Genomic DNA, 16563 nt, shown 5'->3' on the forward strand with positions numbered 1-16563 from the left:
TGGGACATGTCCTCTTGCACAAGTGAAGAACAAGTGACGCTCCATACAGAAAATTGTGTGGGATGTCCGCATTTTCACAAGGGAAAATTCAAATGAAAATTTTTCGAAGTCCTACGGGATTTCACTTGTTCCTTATACTCATTTTTCGTATGGCGTGTCACGTGCCGGTGACACGTCCCAAGTGAATCACTTGTGACAATCAGAATTTTTCCATGAGTTTTCACTTGTTCCTTATACTAATTTTTCGTATGGCCTGTCACGTGCCGGTGACACGTCCCAAGTGAATCACAGAAAATTGTGTGGGATGTCCGCATTTTCACAAGGGAAAATTCAAATGAAAATTTTTCGAAGTCCTACGGGATTTCACTTGTTCCTTATACTCATTTTTCGTATGGCGTGTCACGTGCCGGTGACACGTCCCAAGTGAAATCACTTGGGATAATCAGAATTTTTCCATGACTTTTCACTTATGAAAATATAGAATTTAAAATACATACATTTTATTTACTTTTAAATTCATTTTAACTAAATAGTGTTATTTAGGTTATCTGTTAAAGGACAATTATTATAGTAAGCCTAGTTTTATGTTACGTTATTGGCTTTTTACATTGGTCATCGCTTTCCTTAAACCTTTGTCCGGGTCCTCCGAATCCTTGGCCAACGCTCCTAAAAAATGTATGGGGATATGATTAAAAAATGCGTTTTATTTGTTTGTTTGTATATTTACCTTTTAGAGCTGTGTATGAACTCTTTGCGGGATTTTTTTTGGCACAAAACATTTCATCATCCACTTTCGGCTAACGGAACCCATCAAATGCCTTCAAAAATTACGTACTTTAAACTAAGACCAATGCACAACATCTTAAACTTAATGTAGCACTTACCTGACTTTATAATATTAACTAAACGATTAAAGTAACCCTGCTGCGCACAATTAAAATGGATGCTTCCCTTTCAATCACTCAAACAGAATGCACAAAGTCTTCTCACCCCTTTACTTGATTTCTTTTGTTTTCTCTTCGTTGTTGGCGCGTGCCACTGCACCTATACCCTTTCTAAAACGAAAAATATCCGACTACTTAATTTTTACTTCTTGAGTAAAAATCACATTATGAATTTTTTTAAAAAAATCTAAATCTAAATCTAAAATGTTTTAAATATTTAAATCAATTTTAATGGACTAAATTTCTATAACTAAACTAAAAAATTATATTGTTATAAAAATGTATAATAAGTAAACATTACATTATAAGTAAATTCAATTTATTTAATTTTACTATAATCAAATAATATACTTTTATAAAACAATAAAGTTGTTTATTTTCGATATACAATAATGCTCCTAAAATATGAGGGCATTCACATGTCGCTGCTCTACGAACATTTTTTCGCCGAAATATTAGTCGCTAGCCAAACATAACGGAGAGACGCAAAAAGGAAAATAACGGACCGGCCGAAATTTGTCTCTGCGAGCGCGGAGTGCAGGCAGATTATAAGACAAGAAAGAGAGGGAAATCTCCGAATATCTGCCTCTCTTTGTTGCACGATCGTTTTCGTAGGCAGTCTTATGCGCTGCGCCGACTGCTCTGCTGACGTCAACAGCGGCACAGCGTTTTAGGCACAAAAAAAACAAAAAACGCTTTTTGTCTTGAGCCATGTCACCGCGTCTCTACTGCAGAACTGAAGGGATGTCACCGCATTACTGTCATCATGTCACTGAAGGGAAAGTTTCACTTGTGAATCACCTTTTGAATCCCGTGGGACATGTCCTCTTGCAGACGTAAAGAACAAGTGACGCTCCATATAGAAAATTGTATGGGATGTCCGCATTTTCACAAGTGAAAATTCAAATGAAAGTTTTTCGAAGTCCCACGGGATTTCACCTTATACTCATTTTTCGTATGGCTTGTCGCGTGCCGGTGACACGTCCAACGTGAAATCACTTGTGAAAATCAGTATTTTTCCAATGAGTTTTCACTTATGAAATCACTTGCAAGTGACACGTCCCAAGTGAAATCACTTGTGAAAATCAGATTTTTTCCCATGAGTTTTCAATTATGAAAGTATTGAATTTAAAATACATACATTTTTAAATACAGTTTAATTCATTTTAATTAGATGGTATTATTCAAATTTTCAACTAATGGACAATTATTGTTTCTGTTTTTTTGTAAGCTTATTTTAAACATTTGTCATCGCCTTTCTTTAACCTTTGCCCGGGTCCTCCGAATCCTTGGCCAACGCTCCTGACAAAATGTATGGGCATGTCTTTAAAAAATGCGTTTTATTTGTTTTTTTGTATATTTACCTTTTATAGCTGTGTTTAACCCTTTGCAGGATTTTTATTGGCACAAAACATTTCATCATCCACTTTCGCCTAACGGAACCCATCAAATACCTTCAAAAATTACGTACTTTAAACTAAGACCAATGCACAACATCTTAAACGTAATGTAACACTTACCTGACTTTATTTTATTAACTTCAAGTAACGATTAAGGTAACTCTGCTGAGCACAATTTAAATGGATGCTTCCCTTTCAATCACTCAAACAGAATGCACAAAGTCTTCCTATCACCCCTTTACTTAACTTCTTTTGTTTTCTCTTCGCTGTTGGCGCGTGCCACTGCACTTATACCCTTTCTAAGGCGAAATATATCCGACTATATAATTTGTACTTCTTAAGTAAAAAATACAATACGAATTTTTCAAAAATGTTAGTACTAAAATGTTTTAAATATTGAAATCAATTTTAACGGACTAATTTTCTATAACTACACTAAAAATCAAGGAAGAACGCTATAGTCGAGTACCTGGACTATCAGATACCCGTTACTCAGCTAAAGGGACCAAAGGGAAATGGAGATATGCAAGCAGCAAAGTGAGATTGAAATGCGCCACCTACCGGCGGTAGACAGATTTAAGCGTTGTGGGCGTGGCAACATTTCTTTTGATCAATCGATAGGTATTGACGAGACCAATACATTTCAGTTAAAATTTTTTATCTAGCATGAAAATTGTGGTCGCCACAGGCTTGGGCGGCTTGTGGGCATTAGAGTGGGCGTGGCAAAGTTTTTTTTAGATCGATCGATAGGTATTGACGAGACCAATACATTCCAGTTAAAATTTTTATTCTAGCATTAAAACTGTAGGAGCCACAGTTTTGGGCGGTTTGTGGGCGTTAGAATGGGCGTGGCACTCTGCTGAAAGAAACTTGCACTGCGTAAGAAGCTCAGGAATCTGCACTCCAAGTCTCAATAGCCTAGCTCTTATAGTTTCCGAGATCTCAGCGTTCATCCGGACGGACAGACAGTCGGACAGACGGAAATGGCTAGATCGACTCGACTAGTGATCCTGATCAAGGATATATATACTTTATAAGGTCGGAAACGCTTCCTTCTGCCTGTTATATACTTTCCGACGAATCTAGTATACCCTTTTACTCTACGAGTAACGGGTATAATTATGCACACAATTCCCAACATAATATAATCTTACAACTTACTCTTTTTCTCCCAAACCAATTACCAATATTAAAGTCTTGGTATACTATCATTTAAGTTTTTGCGATACCCTTCGATCAGTGTATCACTGCCTAGAATAGGACCATCACAGTAGATTTTCATTTCTTTGCCTACGTAAACTCTCCTGGTGCGCTTCGTCCAGTGATGTTGCTTATGAAATGCTTAAATCGAAAAGGTTATATGATGAATATACACAAATTGTAGTGTGCAGATAATTAATGCATTTCTTCAGTATGGTTTTAAAAAACGTATTATTATGACACTCTGAATTCCTATTTAAGTTTCCGATCTTGTTGTAAGTTGCAACGAACGTTGTGTTCTGTATACTCATTACTCGAATACAGTAATACGCGGAGAACTTTGTAAGGGGACGCAACCATAAAAAATATTTAATTGTACTGTGAGTGCTAGGGCGTGTCGATTTGGTATTGATTTTGTATAAAGGGAACGTAATTTTTAAGGACGTGTGTTCAAACGCCATACTAGACCATAAGTGTGTTCGCCAACATTGCTTACAATCCTTTTGCTTTTTTTGGTCCCCTACAAATCGAACCGCCCTAATGTATATTCTCTTGATTTTTTCGAGTCCGCCTGCCTATGCGTATAAACGGCAAGATCTCGGAAACTATAAATGCTAAAGGAATTTGGATAAAGCATATAGCGTCTAGTGATGATTGAAAATTCGATTAAAATGTGGACACGCCCAATGTAAAACATACAGGTCGCAAGGATTTTTCAAGTTTAACTCATTTTTTTGTGAAAAACTATTGGCATACCAAATTTTTTTAAAATGGCATATAAAAAATGTTATTAAAAAATTACGTTAAAAACACATAACATATCGACAGTGTAAAAAATGTTTTTTCGCGTCTTTTAACACTAATGTCAATTTTTGGAGGAAGTCTATTTATTTTAAAATTAGTAAATAGAGTAAAGGGCATCTGATAGGCGAGCCACACGAATTTAGCGTTTATTCTTGTTTACTTTTATTTAAAAGTAGTCTCGATTCAACTGTTCACATGTTAGGTATAAGTACCTGTCAGCGGATCAGCTTGAGTTTTCAGGTATGTTTGTATGTATTCCCATAAGTTACTATGGGCAAAACGAGTATAACGTAATTTGCTTTGATCGATGCGTTCCCTATAACAAAATCGTAGCGCGTGATTAATAAGGTGCTCACAAAACGCAAGTAGATACATACATTTTTTAAATGATCGCTTGATATAGTAACGTAAAGTGCCCCAGTCATTTTGAAAAATGTTGACTCAGCGATTCTAAAAATCTATTTAAGTCTATCAATTCAACGGAAGTGGTTAAGTGCAAATTTCTGATGATGAATCAAATAGACAGAAAATCGCTGCCAAAACCCTTAACAATTTTTAACGCGTTTTAAAAGTGCAGAAATTCGAAATTAAATTTAAACAAAATTGTTTCACCTCCTTCCAGTTTTGGTAACATTACAAATTTTGTACAACCCATGTGTCTTTAAACGTTTGAGAAAACAAAATATTTTATGAGTGTAGTCTAGTACCTCTACTATCAGATGCCCGTTACTCAGCTAAAGGGACCAAAGGGGGATGGAGATATGCAAGCAGCAAAGCGAGATTGTAATGCGCCACCTACCAGCGATCTGAATATATGGTTATGTGGGCGGCAGACAGGTTTAGGCGTTATTGGAGTTACAGTGGGCGTGGCAAACGTTTTATGGGTGTTTTTTTAGAGTGGGCTTGGCATATTTGCGTAACAAACTTGCGCTGCGGTCAAGGCAACGGAATCTAGGTCTGAGATCCCAATTCTCTATCTTTGATAGTTTCCGAGATATCCGTGTTTATGCTTACGAGTTTTTAAAGTTTGTGGGCGTTAAAGTGGGCGTGCCAAACTTTTTTTGGGTCAATCGATAGGTATTGATGAGAACAATACATTTCAGTTAAAATTTTAATTCTAGCATCAAAACTGTAGGAGCCACAGTTTTGGGCGGCTTGTGGGCGTTAGAGTGGGCGTGGCACTCTGCTGAAACAAACTTGCGCTGCGTAAGAAGCACAGGAATCTGCACGCCAAATCTCAATAGCCTAGCTTTTATAGTTTCCGAGATCTCAGCGATCATCCGGACGGACAGACAGACGGACAGACGGGCATGGCTAGATCGACTCGGCTAGTGGTCCTGATCAAGAATATATATACTTTATGGGGTCGGAAACGCTTCCTTCTGCCTGTTACATACTTCACGACGAATCTAGTATACCCTTTTTCTCTACGAGTAACGGGTGTAAAAATGCAAATGGAGATATTTCCTTGGTCACAGACTCGATAGAAAGCTACATGAATCCATTTTAAAGTAAAGTTATTGCTTTAGAATATTCCGTCCCAATTCGCATGTTCTTGCCAATATTATGAAAATTATAGCTCAATAAACACCATCATTTTCACTGAGCAAAGAGCTAACAAAATGCTATCGAATACCAAAAAAATATTCACTAAGTGCGTACGAACGTACGTTCGCGACCACTGGAAATGCCCATATGTAAGATCCATATCAATTCAAGTGTATTATTAAAGATGGCGTATGATAAAAGTAGATGATACAATCTTAAAATAATTAGGAACAAGAAATAATTAAAAACTGATTTAAGAAAAATAAGAAATAAACGTTGTCATGGCTCAAACAAGGAACGCTGTAGTCGAGTGCCTTGACTATTAGAAACCCTTAACTCTTCATTCGGATTATTGAAAAAAACCCAATCGAGTTGGAAGTTGAAAGCTAAAAGAAATTTGGAAATTTGGCTAGTAAAATAAATTAATGGGAATAGGTCAGTATGTCCTATCGCTCTTAACGATGCGATAAAAACGTTTGAAATTAACTTTGCGAATCGTATACTTTAAATTTTATTTTTGACAATGTGACTATGTTTAACGAGTACCAATAGGGTAAACAAATGAAACATGTTACCGCTGTTCTTGTTTTCTAAGATATTTGCAAATGTATCTCTGCTTAATATTTAATGTTTTGTAATAAGTCATATAATATATAATCTATATATAATCTTTTATTCTCGTTTCTTTTAGAAAATATTTTGCTAGCACCTGATAAAGGCTGATTTATTATTATTTATAATAATCTTCATATGACGTGGAATAGACGAAGTCTAAGAAGCAAACTTCAGTGAGCAAAATGAAGACCCGGCCAATGAAAATGAATGTGATTAAAATTTTAATGTGCGCTACTTGTATTGCCACATTTTTTGCTGTTGCTACTTCAAGTGATCAGCCAATTCAGGAAAAATCATTAAGGTAATTTTGTATGCGGTCAACATCCCAAGGAAATATCTCCATTTGTATTTTTATAGCCGTTACTCGTAGTTTAAAAGGGTATACTAGATTCGTCGGAAAGTACGTAACAGGCAGAAGGAAGCGTTTCCGACCCCATAAAGTATATATATTCTTGATCAGGATCACGTGCCGAGTCGATCTAGCCATGTCCGTCTGTCCGTCCGAATGAACGCTGAGATCTCAAAAACTATAAAAGCTAGGCTATTGAGACTTGGCGTGCAGATTCCTGAGCATCTTACGCAGCGCAAGTTTGTTTCAGTAGAGTGCCACGCCCACTCTAACGCCCACAAACCGCCCAAAACTGTGGCTCCTACAGTTTTAATGCTAGAATAAAGATTTTAACTGAAATGTATTGTTCGTATCAATACCTATCGATTGACCAAAAAAAAGTTTGCCTCGCCCACTTTAACTCCCACAAACCGTTCCCAAACTTCAAAAAAAAATTGTAAATATGAACGTGGATATCTCGGAAACTATTAAAGATAGAGAGTTGGGATCTCAGATTTAGATTTCGTAGCCTTGTACGCAGCGCAAGTTTGTTACGCGAATATGCCACGCCCACAAACCGCCTAAACCTGTGGCGCCCACAATTTTCATGCTAGATAAGAAATTTTAACTGAAATTTATTGGTCTCGTCAATACCTATCGATTGATCCAAAAAAAAATTTGCCACGCCCACTCTAACGCCCATAACGCTTTAATCACTCTACCGCCGGTAGGTGGTGCATTTTAATCACGCTTTGCTGCTTGCATATCTCCATTTCCCTTTGGTCCCTTTAGCAGAGTAACGGGTACCTGATAGTCGAGGTATTCGACTATAGCGTTCTTTCCTGTTTTTTTTTTGTTTTTCAAACAAACTTTTGGCGAGCAGAAACATACAAGAGACAGACAGTTATGGCTAGTGATACTGATCCAAAATACGTATACTTTAAAGGGTGGGATACGCTATCTTATATCTGTGATATGCTTTCCTCACGAATCTTGTATACACTTTCGCGATTAAGAGATATAAATAAATTTTCAAACTTTCGTATTTAGACAAATTAGACAAAGGCGCTAGACTAAAAAATTTTTCCAAAAGCGGTTGAACGGTTATATTGAGCCGCTTAGCACCATTCAAATATTTGTAAGGCCTTTGAATATAGTTTGGATACGTAAAATCGAAGTTCAATGCTCAGGCACCGTCAGAACACTGAAGTAGTAAGCATGACTTTTTACAACGATGATATGTCAAAAGTTGAGGAATCTTAAGAGCTATACAGTTTAAAGTCTAAACTGTTTTCGTTTTTGAGAAATAAACAAGGAAGAACGCTTTGGTCGAGTACCTCGACTATCAGATACCCGTTACTCAGCTAAAGGGACCAAATGGAAATGTAAATATGCAAGCAGCAAAGCGAGATTGAATTGCGTCACCTACCTGCGATCTCAATATATGGGCTTGTGGGCGGTAGACAGATTTAGGTGTTCTGGGCGTTCGATAGGTATTGACGAGACTAATACATTTAAGTCAAAATTTTGTACCTAGCATGAAAATTGTGGGCGTCACAGGTTTGGGCGGCTTTTGGGCGTTAGAGTGGACCTGGCATATTCGCGTAACAAACATGCGCTGCATACAAGGCTACGGAATCTAAATCTGAAATCCCAGTTCTCTATCTTTAATAGTTTTCGAGATATCCGAGCTGACATATTTTTACGTTTGTGGGAGGCTTGTGGGCTTTAAAGTGGGCGTGGCAAACTTTTTTTGGGTCAATCGATAGGTATTGCTGGAAACAATACACTTCAATTTTTATTCTACCATCAAAACTGTAGGAGCCAGAGTTTTGAGCGGTTTGTGGGCGTGACACCGTGCTGTAACAAACTTGCGCTGCGCAACGCTGACAGACGGACGGAAATGGCTAGATCGACTCGGCTAGTGATCCTGATCAAGAATATATATACTTTATGGGGTCGGAAACGCTTCCTTCTGCCTGTTACATACTTTCCGACGAGTCTAGTATATAAATAAAATATAAAATGTCTTTCTTTTTACTTTTGGCTTCGTTTCGAAATGCCATTTATACGACATATGGCGCAGGGGTGTAGCTTTAGCGTGGTAGAGCGACAGTTTCCTAACTTAAGCTGTTCAAAATCGCCTTAAGTTTCGAGGAATCTAAAACAACGTTTTGTACAAACTGACAAGCAGAATAAAGGTCTCCAAAAATCTTGTTTTTGGATTACCTTATGAACGGAGCATCAGATTTTAGAAAATTGTGTTATGGTTTCATTCGACGCCTATTGTTAGAAAGTACTAAAAAAGTCAATATGTGGACAACCGTCCCCTGTGACTAACCTTTGAATCTTGTTTGTCAATTCCAAAACTGTTTTATAGTACGAGGAACTCGAGCTACGTGAGAGAAACTCAAGGGTGAGATAAATCGTAACACCGTAAACGTTTTTGAGTTCCCAACCGAAATATATTAACCCCTTGACTTATATTTTTTTATTTACTTATTTTAAAGGTCACACACGGATACGAAAAATTCTAACTTAGAAGAGGAAACTATTGGGTGGACTATAATTAATGAAGAGGTTGATACGGTAGCCCCAATGATTATTTTGCATCTCCAAAAACTTGGAATCGAACATTTACAGCTGCCTGATATGAAGGAAAGCATTTGCATAGTATGCTTTAAGTCGCTCGTACATTTAAGTAACTTAATACAGTAAGTTCCCCTTTTCTTCACAGAAACCCCTCTTCATCACATATGAGGCTGGCCTTTACCTCACCAATGGGATAGTATATAATCTTTCTGGTATATATCGACATGGTAATGCGTTTATGACTTATCAAGGAAAATCATTTTTGAGCCGATTCTATATAATAATAAAGAACTTACAGGTAAATAAAAAGTTTCGGACTACCAAGGATTTTAAAAATGTGGCGTTCATTCTTTTTGGTTAAGATCTGCGCTTAGCACCCATTTCATTTTGATAAACCAAATTTGGCTCTATATGAATGTATTATCTCGGGTGTTTTCATGACTTTAAACTTAAGCAAATAACTATACCATACAGAATTATATATTTTAAACTTTTTGCACTATAATTACTAGATTCTAACTCTTTTCGTGACTATATGTGCCGCAGCAAGAATATAAGAAAATATGTAAATGCTGCCAACCTGTTGAACTTATCCTCATTTCCCTGCTTCTTCTTCATTTAAACTAACCCGTTACTCGTAGAGTAAAAGGGTATACTAGATTCGTCGGAAAGTATGTAACAGGCAGAAGGAAGCGTTTCCGACCCCATAAAGTATATATATTCTTGATCAGAATCACTAGCCGAGTCGATCTAGCCAATTCCGTCTGTCCGTCTGTCCGTCCGTCCGGATGAACGCTGAGATCTCGGAAACTATGAGCTAGGCTATTGAGATTTGGCGTGCAGATTCCTGAGCTTCTTACGCATCGCCAATAACTCCCAAGCCCTTCTATGGGGAGCTAGAAGTAGTATTTTGTAAAAACCTTAAATAAGACTTTGTTCGTATCTAAATGCCAAAAATTATTCCAATCGTACCAATCATTATAAAGTTATAACCAAACAATAATAATTAATTAGCAAACTCATTAGAGTGCGAGAGGGATGGAGATATATACGAAAATTCATTAGCGATACCTAGGTTTCACGTTATATAAAAAATATGTAAATTCTCGTAAACAGTCGACAGGAGTGGACGATAGGTGGCGCTTTTTGTTAGCTGAGTAGCGGGTATCTGATAGTCAAGACCGTCGACTATAGCGTTTTCTCTTGTTCTGTCTCCAAAATCATAAATCTTTAATAACCGATTACTAAAATCAAATGTTACCAAAATCTTAAAAACCAAGAAGCAAAATGAAAAGATTCCATTCGTCATGAACGTCAAAAAAATACGTTCTTAACCTCTGTTTACAAATAAGTACAAATATCTAGTTTAAGCTTAGGCCTCGTATCTATAGATAAATATAAGTTCGCCTGTACATTTTTGCTTACAGCCTAACAGAATATGAAATTAATAATAATATTAAATTATTTTTTATGCTATAAATGTTTAATTTAACAGTTTGAATACAACTTTATGCTAAAAGTTATGGCCGCAGAAGTACTAGGAAGAGTTATTGGGTCATTGGAGAATACTATTATCTACGCTGAGCTATCTGTAAATCTTGTCAACTTTAAACTGAAGCTTAATGATTTCCGAATAATAGGATTCAGGTAAGTTGGGATTTGTACACACAAATAAAACATTATAATATTTTATTTAAATATAATCCATATAAATTTGGTATTAAACTGCAATCTCACACTATACATTTTTATAAAACAAGAAGTTAATTAGTCATTAATTTCGCTGGTTGCTTTTCCTTTCCTGTATTAGTCTGAAAGAGAGCGCCAAATATAATCACTAAGTGTAAGTGAGAAAAAGGTATGGTCAAACGACATTTTAAATTTATATTGACTTTATATTTATAATATCAAGTTTTTTTGTACCCTTGCAGAGGGTATAATGATTTCAGTCAAAAGTTTGCAACGCAGTGAAAGAGACGTTTCCTACCCCATAAAGTATATATATTCTTGATCAGGATCACTAGACGAGTCGATCTAGCCATGTCCGTCTGCCCGTCTGGTCGTCTGTCAGTCTGTCCGTCCGTTTCTACGCAAACTAGTCTCTCAGTTTTAAAGCAATCGGGCTGAAACTTTTCCAAAAGTCTTATATATTTTGCAGGTAGTATATAAGTCGGAACCAGCTGGATCGGACAACTATATCTTATAGCTCCCATAGGAATAATCGGATAAAAAATTTTAAAAAATTATATCTTTGGTGTTTTTTTTGACATATAACCTCCTAAGCTTGGAAATAAAATTTTTTAATTAGTTCTGAATTTCGAATTTAATTTTGTCAAAATCGGACGACTATAAAAAAATTATGTCTTCGGTGTTTTTTATCATATAACCTCCTACGCTTGGAAATAGCATTTTTTAATTAGTTTTGAGTTTCGAATTAAATTTTATCAAAATCGGACGACTATATCACATAGTTCCCATAGGAACGATCGGAAAATTGGTGGAAAAATACTATGAAACAAAATATAGCTTCGATGTTTTTTGACATATTTTCTTATACTATTGGGAATATTTTTTTTTGTATTTTTCAGATTTTCGAATTAAATTTAATAATTATAACTGCAGGGGTATACAAACTTCGGCATGCCGAAGATAACTTCCTTTCTTGTTTAAATAAAAACTTAAATGAAATTTAGCTGTTATTTGTATTAACCATATACATCCCAAAAATTATTGAAATCGGACCAGTCACTAAAAAGTAATAACCAAATAAATATCAATAATTTGCAATTTAATCGACTTTTTTCACCACATACAGCAAATCCGCTGTTTTCACTAATACGCCACCAAGCCGCTAAGGGCGTTAAAGGCAAGGTGGCACTATAGAAGAAGAAGATAGGTGGCACTCGGCGTGTTAGTGAAAAAATAAGAGTTGATTTGAGCATATCTCCATTCCTCTCGCACTCCCTTAAGCTGAGTAACAGATATCTAATAGTCGAGACCATCGGCTATAGCTTTTTCACTTGTTTTTATCCTCGTTAAGAAATTTTTTTTGTTTTATATTTTCCGACGAATCTGTATATACATTTTTATACCCTTGCAGAGGGTATTTTGATTTCAGTCAGAAGTTTGCAACGCAGTGAAGGAGACGTTTCCGACCCCATAAAGTATATATATTCTTGATCAGCATGACTAGACGAGTCGATCTAGCCATGTCCGTCTGTCCGTCTGTCCGTCCGTTTCTACGCAAACTAGTCTCTCAGTTTTAAAGCTATCGGGCTGAAACTTTCCCAAAAGTCTTATATCTTTTGCAGGTAGTATATAAGTCGGAACCAGCCGGATCGGACAACTATATCTTATAGCTCCCATAGGAATAATCGGACAAATAAATGAAAAAAAATTATATCTTTGGTGTTTTTTAGCATATAACCTCCTAAGCTTGGAAATAACAATTTTTAAATAATTTTGAATTAAATTTTATCGAAATCGGACGACTATATCATATAGCTGCCATAGGAACGATCGGAAAATTTGTGGAAAAATAATATGAAAAAAATTATAGCTTCGGTGTTTTTCAACATATAACCTCTAACGCTTGGAAATAACATTTTTTATTTAGTTCTGAATTTCGAATTAAATTTTATCAAAATCGGACGACTATGTCATATAGCTGCCATAGGAACGATCGGAAAATTTGTGGAAAAATAATATGAAAAAAATTATAGCTTCGGTGTTTTTCAACATATAACCTCTAACGCTTGGAAATAACATTTTTTATTTAGTTCTGAATTTCGAATTAAATTTTATCAAAATCGGACGACTATGTCATATAGCTGCCATAGGAACGATCGGAAAATTGGTAGGAAAATAATATGAAACAAATTATAGCTTCGGTGTTTTTTAACATATAACCTCCTACGCTTGGAAATACGATTTTTTAATTAGTTCTGAATTTTGAATTTAATTTTATCAAAATCGGACGACTATATCATATAGCTGCCATAGGAACGATCGGAAAATTGGTAGGAAAATAATATGAAACAAATTATAGCTTCGGTGTTTTTTGACATATTATCTTATACTATTGGGAATATCATTTTTTGTGTTTTTAAATTTAATAATTATAGCTGCAAGGGTATATAAGCTTCGGCTTGCCGAAGCTAACTTCCTTTCTTGTTATAAATGTATTTAATACGTATTCATTTTTAATTTCTTTTATTTACAGTAATATTCAAACGGAATTGGACCAAGCGCAACCAATTAAACAACTGACTGGCATAATTTTAAGCCCAATAACAAGTTTGTTTAAGAACCGCATCACTACATCAATAGCCGATGGCTTAAAGGAACAAATGCAAACAGTTATGGATGATTTTAATAATGAGGATCCTTTACAATTGCGCGAATTCACAAACAAATTAGTTTCGGCAATAACAGGAAATGTTACAAGCGGCAGTAATTTAAAGTAGTACATAAATATATTTATTATAAGAATTGTGCAATATAATTCGTTTAAAAACATGCATTATATTATATGATTGACGTTGATGCACTACGAGCAGTACAAACAAGTGGCCCAACGACACCAAGCACGTGCTTGTTACGCGCGGGGCCCTTTTATCAATTTGGGCAAAAATGCGAGTTCGCGAGGAAGATACAAAAAACAAATAGAGACGGGACACAAATGAAAATAAAAGAAGCAACTAAGAATGAAGCAAATGAGTTAAAATATTAGTTTTTAATACCGGGATAGAAGTTGAGGTGCAAATTTAATGGTAAAGGTTGTTATAATTATTACATAGAACGCGAAATTGCTCGTGCAGACAAAAATTTGATGTACATCGTGGAAAACTTAGGGGATAATAATTTCGTGTTAGTCTTGCAGGGACATTGAAAGTTAGGCGGTATACAAGTTCTACAGAATCAATATCACCTCTAATTAGATTTTGCATAAAAATAGTACCAAGCAATGTTCTACGATTTACAAGTGTAGGTAAATTAAGCAATAGTAATCTACTCTGATAGGAAGGTAGCCTCACGTTTTGATCCCAGTTCAAACTACGAAGGGCAAAAAGAAGAAATTTTTTTGTACCGACTCAATATGCACTTGATATTGTGGACTCCAAACCGAAGAGCAATATTCCAAAATAAAACGGACAATGGAGGTTGTATAAGGGTCATGATAGAGGGAAGATCGTTAATAAACAAAGTAAACAGCAAAGGGTCCAAATGACTACCCTGAGGTACTCCATATGTCACGTAGATCAATTTTGAAGCAGCGTTCTTGAATATAACCCTCAGAGTCCTACCATTCAAATAACTTGTATTATCCACTTGTAGATGTACTTTTTTGACGCCGTACGGCATGGATATACCGGCTATATTAGGTTTCATCGTAGTTCAAGGATTCCAACTAGTTTTTAGCCATGGCTCCTACATTGGCTAGCACCACGAAATCGGTCGATAACTGCCCTTTATTTATTACGCTGCTTATATGTTATATCACTTGCTTTTGATCTGTCTCTTTCCGCCCTCCGATCGCGAATGAATCTTCTTCTCTCTTTAGTCTTTCTCGAACTTTTTTTCTTTCTCGAAATTTTTTTCTTTCTCTTTAAGTTATGAGATATATTAATGGTAGATTCCTTAGCCTCGTATATAACTGCACAAATCTGTGGCATCTACAGTTTTAATTCTAGAATACAAATTTTAACAAAAATTTATTATACTCGTTACTCGTAGAGTAAAAGGGTATACTAGATTCGTCGGAAAGTATGTAACAGGCAGAAGGAAGCTTTTCCGACCCCATAAAGTATATATATTCTTGATCAGGATCACTAGCCGAGTCGATCTAGCCATGTCCGTCTGTCCGTCTGTCTGTCCGTCCGGATGAACGCTGAGATCTCGGAAACTATAAGAGCTAGGCTATCGAGATTTGGCGTGCAGTTTCCTGAGCTTCTTACGCAGCGCAAGTTTGTTTCAGCAGAGTGCCACGCCCACTGTAACGCCCACAAGCCGCCCACAAAATTAATTAAATCATAAATATGAACGCGGATATCTCGGAAAATATCAAAGATACAGAAATGGGATTTCAGATTTAAATTCCGTAGGCTTGAGCGCAGCGCAAGTTTGTTACGCGAATATGCCACGCCCACTCTAACGCCCACAAGCCGCCCAAGCCTGTGGCGCCCACAATTTTCATGCTAGATGAAAAATTTTAGCTGAAATGTATTGGTCTCGTCAATACCTATCGATTGATCTAAAAAAATTTGCCACGCCCACTCTAACGCCCACAACGCTTAAGTCTGTCAACCGCCGGTAGGTGGCGCATTTCAATCTCGCTTTGCTGCTTGCATATCTCCATTTCCCTTTGGTCCCTTTAGCTAAGTAACGGGTATCTGATAGTCGAGGTACTCGACTATAGCGTTCTTCCTTGTTTTTCTAGTCAATACCTATCAATTGAATTAAAAAATGTTTCCACGCCACCCTTACGCTCACATGTCTCGGAAACTATACGAGTTAAGAATTTGGGATTGAACATGCAGATTCATACGCATCGCAAGTGTATTTTAGCAGAATGCTAAAATTTATTGATTTCGGTAAAATCTATCGAATAACCCTAAAAAAAGAATTCCACGCCCATAAGCAAAAGCCTGTCTGCCGCCGACACTATTAGAGATCTTGTAAAAGTTAAATGAATTTTTGCTTTGATCATCAGTACCTACCTACAAATAGATCAAATCAGACCAAATCAGGCTAAATAGTGAAATCGCCGCCAAAAGGCCCCGTGCAATATCGGCAAAAGTCGCTTTGCTGCTTGCATATCTCCCTTGCGCTCTCTTTAGTTGAGTAACAGGTATCTGATAACCGAGGCACTAGATTATATCGTTCTTACACGATTTTTTAAGTAGTGAAATTTTCGGTGAATGTGAATAAAAGCAAGGCAACAAAAAAATTTTAAAACATAAATACTTATTTCAAAAAATGCTTTGCCAATAAAAGCGGCCTAGCTCTAAGGAAACATTCGCTCTCCAAACGTTGAAATAATTTCCAAAATTTAGCACGGAAAGGTTTTTAGTTTAGGCTGTTTATTATAATTATAAGCTTCCATTTAAGTGCGCAAGTACTGTGAGTATTG

The 16563-nt window shown here is 36.3% G+C and overlaps 1 protein-coding gene and 1 long non-coding RNA gene across 11 annotated transcripts; one reads left to right on the top strand and one right to left on the bottom strand.

Annotated features, from left to right (window-relative positions):
* Positions 1-2116: 2116 nt before the first annotated feature.
* Positions 2117-16546, bottom strand: LOC119560019. 9 transcript variants are annotated; one of them, XR_005220992.1, is made up of 5 exons: positions 16398-16546; positions 3506-4664; positions 2465-2680; positions 2309-2398; positions 2117-2246 (listed from the first exon to the last, which is right to left on the bottom strand). It is a non-coding gene; the product is annotated as an uncharacterized LOC119560019 (long non-coding RNA). The 9 variants fall into 9 exon arrangements; XR_005220989.1 differs by lacking the exon at positions 16398-16546 and adding an exon at positions 4726-5376; XR_005220996.1 differs by lacking the exon at positions 16398-16546 and adding an exon at positions 4726-5371 and having other exon boundaries at positions 2465-2643; positions 4561-4664.
* Positions 4530-13961, top strand: LOC119560018. 2 transcript variants are annotated; one of them, XM_037873306.1, is made up of 6 exons: positions 4530-4588; positions 6588-6812; positions 9350-9512; positions 9577-9729; positions 10927-11078; positions 13654-13961. In XM_037873306.1, exons 2-6 carry the CDS (start codon positions 6694-6696, stop codon positions 13895-13897), a joined length of 831 nt encoding a protein of 276 aa, XP_037729234.1. In that variant the 5' UTR covers positions 4530-4588; positions 6588-6693; the 3' UTR covers positions 13898-13961. The 2 variants fall into 2 exon arrangements, with proteins under 2 accessions (XP_037729234.1, XP_037729235.1); XM_037873307.1 differs by lacking the exon at positions 4530-4588 and adding an exon at positions 4958-4975.
* Positions 16547-16563: the final 17 nt, after the last annotated feature.

Source organism: Drosophila subpulchrella, unplaced genomic scaffold, assembly GCF_014743375.2.
Source record: "Drosophila subpulchrella strain 33 F10 #4 breed RU33 unplaced genomic scaffold, RU_Dsub_v1.1 Primary Assembly Seq354, whole genome shotgun sequence".
NCBI classification, from domain to species: Eukaryota; Metazoa; Arthropoda; class Insecta; order Diptera; family Drosophilidae; genus Drosophila; species Drosophila subpulchrella.